Here is a 9,319-nt window from a genome sequence, read left to right on the forward strand (position 1 = left end):
CATATTTGTACGTTGTTCAAATCAAATCACTCTCAGAACAACGAAAAAATATGTCCCATCCCTAACAAATGAGAGCATTTATCAAAATGTTTCTATCGGCAGAAAAAATGTTTGACAAGTGTCTCTCCAGCAGAATTTAAAAATGGAAAAACACAAAAATGTGTTCAAAATGTCAACATTTACACAAAAAGTTGAAATCGTGAATGAAAATTGTAAAATTAATGATATAATAAATCTTTGGGAGGAAAACAATAATTTCTTATATTCATATTAGTGAGAATTTCATGAATTTTCGTATAAATTCCCATTAAAATCAACAAACAAAATTTTTGAAAAAAGGAATTATTTTACTATGAATTACGAATCGTGCCGTATGAACGGGTTAATTCGTGTACTTAATTCTGAGAGCGAACAACGTTGTTCGGTTTACAATGGAAACATGCTATAACGTTGGTGAAGTACTCGATTTCGACTGCGGTGATTTGGCCCCTGGTCATTACCCATCACTAACACAATTTAATTTAATGATAGACCGCATCAGAGAAACGAGCAGTTTCAATTTTTTATGGGTTTTTCCGGTACAAAAATAACATTTTTTGTATTACTCCGGAACCGATTAAAACCAACCTATCATATGACCACTTGTTAGAAATGTATTTCCATAAGCTTTCAATTGATACCCATTTTATCTGTGTAGATCCGGATAAAATCCGGATATTTCCCCACAAAAAATTACTTTGACGTAATCAGGTTAAAAAGATCTACGCGTGGTAAAAAAATCAGGTCACTCGACTTAAGCCGTACCTCCTCAAAAACCAACCATGTGGTTGATTACCAAGGTGTGGTGCAATTGAAATTGACAATTAGAAACGAAAGGAACAATAAACGAAGAAATGTATTTTTATTAGTTTAATTTTAACAGCAATAATAAATATGTTTAGCGCCTCTATTTATATGTCGCGTCTAATTGAATATAAAGTTGTTTTTAAGGCCTGCTTCTCACTAAATCTTATTGCCTTCTTCTTGTGGTGCGCTGCTTGTCAAACCTCATTTCCATTTCTTCGAGAACTTTCGGAGTATATCTTACAACAAGTTTGACAGAGCCCACAGCTTGTTTCAAAAGCTCCACCGCTTTTTCGTGATTTTCACCTTCAACAGACTAATTATTTGAGTTTATATATTGTTAAACAATTTTGATCAAGTTTCCTTTAGGGCACCTCTTGGACCGAGCTTAAATTTTACCATGTGTACACATTAAGCTGCTCACAACAGGAAACATATTCTTCCCAGATAGAAGTTTTGGTAGATGGAAAAGGGAGGGGGTTATGAATACGTCTTTCTCAAACAAATTTTTCTTCTAAATCGTTAGTTAGTAGCATATAGAGCCGACTTTCGCCCGGGAATTTAAGACTTTCCCCTTTGGGCATAAACAAACCGCCCGTATCACGATAAATCTACATATGTAAAAAATGTTATTGTTGTGAGCACCATATCAATGCCAGCACATGTTAAAAGTTTTAAGTTGACCCGAAAGTTGCCTCTAAGAGAAACGGAAGCCATAATGCTTACCACTCCATTCACAGATAAAAGTTGGTCGCCCCGTTTCAAACCACCGTGCCGATCTGCCACACCACCAGGAATAATGCGGGATATATAAATTGGTGAATTTTGTTCCTTACCTCCCATTACATTGAAACCAAGGCCTAAAAAATTCTTTTTTAAAAACATATTGCAATGCATACTTGCAATGTATTTCACCCTCTTCCGTTTTTGGTAATTCCACGACTCTGGGGTGAGCATGACCCTCACTTGCTGCGAATGCTGCTATTGTGGCCTTAGCTGTTGCTGATGCTCGCACATCTTGTGATCCTTGTATATCCACCGTCTCGTAAACATGTTCGTACACTTCGCGTACAGCGTTTAGGAAATCACTTTGAAGTACTTTTTGTAAGGCTGCTAATTTCGTCGTAGGAAAGTCTCCGCTAGCTTGGAGTTTTTCCAACAACTCAATTGAACGTTTGACATCTATTCAACAATTTAGATGTAAGAAAATATATCTTCGTATTAAAATCACATACCTCTTGCAAGTGTTAAAGGTTCGCAAACATCCGTCATTTTCTCCAAACCAGTCTTCTATTAAGACTAGCACCAACTATTTTTAGAAATCTTGTTTGTGGTATATTCAGATATTTTTTATATATTAGTGGAAATGCGCAATGCGCCAGGTTTAGTATTGTATAGTTCTCAACGACCTAGTTCAATTGAGCGGTTCACTGAAAGAGCGGGTGAACTTGGGCACCCAAAATGCCATATCCCCATTCACATGAGTAAAGTTTGCTGAAAAAAGTATTTGTTATAGAGAGAAAGCGCCGAAGAAGAAGTGAAAAATTCATATATCAATTTCCACCTTTTCCAAACAATTCATTTTTTCCGTAAATTTTCCTGTCAACTAATAGGCTATAGAACAGAACGCGTTTTCCATACAAAAAAAACAGAAAGAACCTGAAGTAACATGAAATGTCAAAATTAGAGAGTAATGTTTTTCAAAACGAAATTGACAGAGTTGCAACATCTTCATTTCATATAGTCCAAGGTAGATCTAACAGGTAACCGCATCGGCGAATTGCTACAACAAAGCAACTTTTGTGGTCCCCTCAAATGTCAAAATTGGCATCTAAGGCGAAAAACATAGATTCGCCATGACATTTAAAAGTTGCGGCAAATTTGTTTCAACCAATCAGAAACGAGGTGTTTGTTTACATTTTATTTTGTGTCCCTCTCGTCGTAAACGAACGTCGCAATAAAAGTTTTTATTGTAAAACAAATAAGAGTAAAATAAGTATTAATTGTAGTATTGCGATATTTTTTAAACAAAGAAACTTATAATGACTATATTTTACTGGTTTAAACCGAAAGTTTTCCGGAACTGCAAATGACAAGAGTCTAATTCTTGCACTACTTCCCGTGATGTGCTTTGGGAATCTTAGATGTTGAGGCTAACTTAATTCTTAAAGCTGCACTCCATTCTAACCTCCTTCCTTCATGTTCTTTTAATTTTTTACTGGTTTCACTCTTAACTTACTCTTAAATTATTTGAAATATTATAAAAAGGTACTTTTAGGGAAGACAACATAAACAAATTTGTTGTTGCATTCATTTAGGGCGAATTCTTCATTACAACAATTTGTTTTGACATTTAATGGTGCCGTCAGCTGGGCTGATGCGATTACCTAGTACATCTACCTTGATATAGTCAAAGGGAATGGTCAACTGATATTTTCTGATTTTTGATATGACGACTTTGTTTAAAAATCAAGCTTCTTAAGTGTCTAGTAGTGGTAGAACTAAATGGTAAAGTCATATAATCATATATTTTCGTTTATTTTTTTAAATTTATATATTGACAAAATCTCATTGTCAAAATCCATGGGAACTTTTTTTATGCATTGAAATTGGCAAGGTATATTGCAGAAAATGCAGTGCTTGGAATGCTAAATCGAAATGAGGTTACCTTTATTTCACTGTACCATGTGTTTAGTATTTTTCAAATATTCAAAAATACGACAGCTTTAAAACTTCGTGTCTTTTTTTCCACGGTATAATATCAGGGCTGTACTTCTGTAGTTTAACGAAGCTGTTCTACCTTAAAAAAAAATTAATCATTGTCCGGTCCGTTCGCGGCAGCTTAGCTGGTGCTACCGGACGCGTCTACAGGTTGCGGATAGTGGAACTCCCAATATATATAGCAGTCGCGGACAGCTTAGCAGTACCAGGGGGAGAGTCTCGAAACAAATATCCGAGCGCCCGTGATCCTTGGTTCGACGGTGTTGGTGTTGGTCTACCTGTGGTGTTACGTAAGCCGTGTCCATCAGTGTTACTCGGTTTGCAGTCAGGGTACCGACCTGGGAGCCTCAGTGAGTAGCAGGCGGATCTCGTCTTCTTCAAAGTCCCAGATTCATATGGAGAAGAAAAATATAAATAAAACAAACCTAAAAACCCCAACAACTACCAATGACCAAATTGCTTCGGAAGAAGCAATGACCAAGGACCGTTCAAAGGACACGAGTATAAGTTCGGGAGGGGACGATACGATCCTGATTTATAGCGATGTTATCCGTGATCGTATTTACCAGCAGAGTGAACAGTGGTCTGCTTTCCTGCAGAAAACTAAGACACTGAGACTCAGTCAGGAGAGTGTTCCCTCTGGCTTTGGAAATGACTCAGCCCTTTCTGATGAGGAAGTTGATATCACTGTCATTCCCTCGTACGAAGTCTCAACATCAGGAGGGATCTTCGTCGGCCGTTTCCGATGCCTCAAGCCTCAAAGGATGCCTCAGGACCGTTCAAAGGACACGAGTATAAATTCGGGAGGGGACGATACGATCCTGATTTATAGCGATGTTGTCCGTGACGTTTTTACCAGCAGAGTGAACAATGGTCTGCTTTCCTGGAGAAAACTAAGACACTGAAACTCAGTCAGGAGAGTGTTGAACCTCAGGGTAGTCAAAAATTCGAAAAGAGTTGTTCTAGCTCTCCTACCATCTGTTATCAATGGGAGGAAAGATCCAATCGCGGATCTACCTTCCGTTGAGGACCCTGTGGTTGTCAGCAAACCCATCACCGACAATACAACTACTCCGTTCCTACGGTGGAGGAGAATGCTGACCCCACTGAGTCAAATCCTCCTGCCAAGAAGCACAGGAGACGTAAGGCTAGTAATATGATTAGTTCATATATATTTAAAGTTTTATTTAGATTAATTCTTAAAGTATTTTACATTACAGAAATATGTTGTGCTTACTTAAAAGACAAGATTAAGAAGAAGGAAGTGAAATGTAATTTGACAGGTGTTCACTTTTATGCAATGTTGCAAAATTTAGTACTAGGCTATTTTACACTATACTACAGTTCCTCCCCCATCAGGTAGTCACCATATCTCAGAGGAGCTTTCCTTTGACGTGCTGGACGGCTGCGGTTTGGTGTAGGCACTGTTTCTTGACTTGTTGTCGCCGTATCGCTTACTATTGCGGATGTGTCCTCTGATGGCAAACAATCAGGAACTATACTTTGGTCTGGCTCGACAGTTGTTCCTACTTGCTGACTGCTGGATTCATTTAAGGCTGAAGATGCAGATGTATCGGGTAAACGTGTGCGTAGTTGGTCTATATGTCGTGATTGTATGTTATCTCCATCTAGAATTCCATAATTTCGTGATCCGGTTGACTGAACTGTTCCTGGTAACCATTTTTCTCCAATGCCATAATTCCTATACCAAACCTTCTCACCTGTTCCAAGCTTCCTCACTGGCTTTTCTGGCGTATTTCCCTTTATTGATTTTGAACTGGCTGGATGTATGTGATCCATCAATGTTTTTATCTTTCTCCCCATTAGCATCTCGGACGGAGTAATATTGTTGCTGCTATTTGGTGTTGTGCGAAGTCGTAAAAGTATGTTGGATAGCTCTTTATGCAAATGATTTGTCTTCACTTTCCTCACAAAATTTTTAACGGTCTGGACAAATCTTTCCGCTTGTCCGTTCGATGAAGGGTGGTAGGGTGCTGTCCGTACATGGTAAATCCCATTCCCCTTCAAATATCCTTCAAATTCCTCCGAAATAAAATTTCTGTCATTATCTGTCACCACTGTGTCAGGTATACCATGAGTAGAAAATATCTTTCGCAAGAGTTCAATTGTTTTATTTGACGTAATAGATTTTGTCATTTTTACTTCCACCCATTTTGAGTGAGAATCCACTACAATCAAAAAGTTCGTCCCCAAAAATGGACCTGCGTAATCTAGATGTAATCTGGACCAAGGCCTCTGTGTTTCAGGCCAACTTTCCGGTTCTGCAACTGGTGGGCTTCTACTTTGTTGACAACATTTTTCACATCCTTTTGCTAGTATTTCAATATCTTTATCTAATCCCGGCCACCAAAAATAGCTGCGAGCTATTGCTTTCATTGCTGTTATTCCTTGATGTATTTCATGGAGCATTGCTAATATTCTGCCTCGAAGTTTGTGTGGAATAATTACTCGACATCCCCACAATAAGCATTGACCATCTACAGAAAGTTCATTCACTCTTGCAGCAAACGGTTTTAAGTCATCTGAATCTGCCAATAATTTTTTGTACTTTCTTTGAATATGCCAAATTACTTTTGACAATATTGGATCAGTCCTGGTTGCATTTGATATCTCCTTCGCTGTTACTAAAAATTGTTCCTCGCCCTCTGTACAATATAAAACGTTATAATCTGGCGGAACACTTGTATCACTCACCAGCGGCAATCTACTAAGAGCATCTGCGTTTTGATTATTCATTCCTTCTCTATACTCAATTTCGTATTTGTATGCTCCCATCATTAACGACCATCGTAATAATCTGGGCGAAATATGCTGTGGAATTGGTTTAGAAGGATTCAAGAGTCCCAGCAATGGTTTATGATCCGTATAAATCGTAAATTTCCGGCCACACAAATACTGATGAAATTTCTTTATTCCAAAAATAATAGAGAGTGCCTCTTTGTCAAGCTGCGAATAATTCTTCTCTGCTGGTTGCAGCGTTCTTGAACCAAATGCTATTGGTGCCTCTCTTCCATCTGGCATCACATGAGCGAGAACGGCCCCGACTCCATATGGCGATGCGTCTCCGGACAATATCAAAGGTAATTCTGGTGAATAGTGTACTAGTACTTGTTCAGATTTTAAAATCTCCTTTGCTCTACTGAAACGGGATCTCTGCTCTTTACCCCATCTAAACGAAACATCTTTCTTTAGCAACCTGTATAATGGTTCCAATAAATCTGCCTTGTTCTGGAAAAAACGATCATAAAAATTTAGTAATCCTAAAAACGCTTGAAGTTGTTGTTTATTGGTAGGCTCCGGTGCATCGGACACTGCTTTTATTTTCTCAAGCGTTGGCTTGACTCCGTTCTGGTTTATAATAAATCCTAAAAATGTTATTTCTGGCACAGCAAATACACATTTCTTTTCTTTAGTTTGAGGCCTGCGTTTTGTATGCGTCGCAGGGTCTCTTTCGTTCGTAACCACATTTCCTCCATCGTCGAACCTCCAATCAAAATATCGTCCAAGTAAACCACCACACCTGGAACATCACCCACAATACTTTCCATCATTCTTTGAAATATGCTTGGAGCTGTTGAAATTCCAAAAGGTAATCTGGTTACTTCAAATAATCCCTTATGAGTATTTAAAGTGAGAATCTTCGCCGATTCCTCATCTACTTTTACTTGCGTGTACGCTCTATCCAAATCTAAACTTGAAAACCACTTACAGTTGGATAATGTTGCAAAGACTTCTGTGTTTGTTGGGAGTGGATATGTTTCATTACACAAAATCTGATTGACGGTGCACTTGTAATCTCCACATATCCTAATACTGCCATCCGGTTTCACCCCAGGGACGATGGGTGTTGCCCATTCGCTATACTTTATTGGTCGAATTATTTTGTCGTCCATCATTTGTTGCAAAGCCACTTCTATTTTAGGTTTTAATGCAAATGGTACTGGTCGGAATTTATAAAACCTTGGCTTACCTCCTTCCTTTACGTGGAGTTTAACCTTCTCTCCCTTGTAGTCCCCAAGACTCTCATCAAACACACTTTCAAATTCACCAATATGCTCTGGAACATTGGAACCGATGTTATTGCAACTGCTCATAATTTGTATTCCCAAATCTTGAAACCAATTCCTTCCTATCAGTGATGGGCCATCACCTGATACCACCAGCAACCACAATTTACCATTAAATTTAGCCGTGCTAACTGGAACCAACACTTTTCCAACAATTGACAGTTTCTTGTCGTTTCCCCACGTTCGCAAATCGATATCGCTCTTTTCAAATCGCATCTTCCCAAAATGTTCAACAAACCTCCTCTGGCTCATTATAGAATGACTGGCACCTGAATCAATTTCCATCTTTATAGGTCGATCGTATATGTTTATTTCTCTCACAAACGAAGATGTGCTCTGACTCGAGACCGTCAAAACATACTCTTTATTTCCCCCTTTTTGATCTGAAACTTGATTCACACTCGAACGTTGATGTTTTTGATAATGATGTGTTTTCTTCTTTTTGGTTTTGGTTATGCACGCTCTCTCTATATGCCCCTGTTTCTTACAGAAAAAACACTGTTCGTTTTTAAAACGGCAAGTATCAGCTGAGTGATTACCATTACATCTAAAACACTTTTTCATTTCATCTTGTTTATTCACCTTTCTGTTACCTATTCTGTTTACCACTGGTACATTGGTGGATCCTTTTAGTGTTGTTAAACTTTTTTGTGCCTTAACTTTTCGTTAGCTAGCAACCTTTTCTGTAAATTCGTGTCTCTCATTCCACAAACCAATCTGTCTCTTAGCATTTCATCTAAGTCTTTGAAATCGCAATGTTGACATAATTTACGAAGAGCCGCTAAATACTCTGGAATTGATTCTCCTTCTTGCTGGTCTCTGCGATAAAACTGAAAACACTGAATTATTATATTTGCGTGTGGACAAAAATGTTTCCTAAGTAGAGCTATTGCTTTGTCGAAGGTAAAAGAAGCATCCGTGATGTTTTCTGTTGTCGCAATAGACTTGAGCAAAGCATATGTTTCTGTTCCGCATGATGACAAAAATATGGCCTTTTTTGCTTTATCATCGTCCAACCCATTAGCCATAAAAAAAAAATTGCATTTGTTCCTCATATACCTGCCATCTGCCAGCAGCAACATTAAAAGAACACAAATCGCCAAATCTGGTAGACATCCTTTTTGTTTCTGGCACATATACTCTCTCTTCTTCCGTCATTTACTTCTCGTCGCCACTTAATATGATTAGTTCATATATATTTCAAGGTTTATTTAGATTAATTCTTAAAGTATTTTACATTACAGAAATATGTTGTGCTTACTTAAAAGACAAGATTAAGAAGAAGGAAGTGAAATGTAATTTGACAGGTGTTCACTTTTATGCAATGTTGCAAAATTTAGTACTAGGCTATTTTACGCTATACTACAGCTAGGAAGTCAGAGCCCATGATGGCGGCAGCCTCAGCGCTGAAGAAAGGTCTACGGAGGAACCACATCATGAGGCCAAGAAGATATATACGACTCAGACCTCCCAGCCAACTCAAACAACTACCATTACTTCGACCAGCAAACCGCTTGTAACCAAACCGACTCCGGTAGCCCCTACAAGCTCAAAGCCTTTAAAGAGCCACAAGGAAACGGTTTAGCCTCAATCGGCAAGTCAAACAGGGCAGAAGAGGAAGCATTCTAGTACAATCTTCGAGTGGCGGTCATCGATAAAGCTGAACC

The 9,319-nt window shown here is 38.4% G+C and overlaps 1 protein-coding gene across 1 annotated transcript; it reads right to left on the reverse strand.

Moving 5' to 3' along the window:
- Positions 1 to 882: 882 nt before the first annotated feature.
- On the reverse strand, positions 883 to 2,266 carry LOC101897183 (protein lin-7 homolog C). Its single transcript, XM_005188306.4, has 4 exons — positions 2,079 to 2,266; positions 1,759 to 2,025; positions 1,570 to 1,703; positions 883 to 1,159 (listed from the first exon to the last, which is right to left on the reverse strand). Exons 1-4 carry the CDS (start codon positions 2,113 to 2,115, stop codon positions 1,010 to 1,012), a joined length of 588 nt encoding a protein of 195 aa, XP_005188363.1. The 5' UTR covers positions 2,116 to 2,266; the 3' UTR covers positions 883 to 1,009.
- Positions 2,267 to 9,319: the final 7,053 nt, after the last annotated feature.

The sequence above is a fragment of the Musca domestica genome, unplaced genomic scaffold (assembly GCF_030504385.1).
Source record: "Musca domestica strain aabys unplaced genomic scaffold, Musca_domestica.polishedcontigs.V.1.1 21, whole genome shotgun sequence".
Taxonomy (NCBI): Eukaryota; Metazoa; Arthropoda; class Insecta; order Diptera; family Muscidae; genus Musca; species Musca domestica.

What these genes read in the sequence shown, in the direction of transcription:
- LOC101897183 (XM_005188306.4), bottom strand. Translation starts at nt 2,115, where the DNA reads ATGACGGATGTTTGCGAACCTTTAACACTTGCAAGAG. An exon ending in ACCTTTAACACTTGCAAGAG is followed by an intron (nt 2,026 to 2,078) that starts GTATGTGATTTT and finishes ATTGTTGAATAG; the next exon opens with ATGTCAAACGTTCAATTGAG. An exon ending in ATTACCAAAAACGGAAGAGG is followed by an intron (nt 1,704 to 1,758) that starts GTGAAATACATT and finishes AGAATTTTTTAG; the next exon opens with GCCTTGGTTTCAATGTAATG.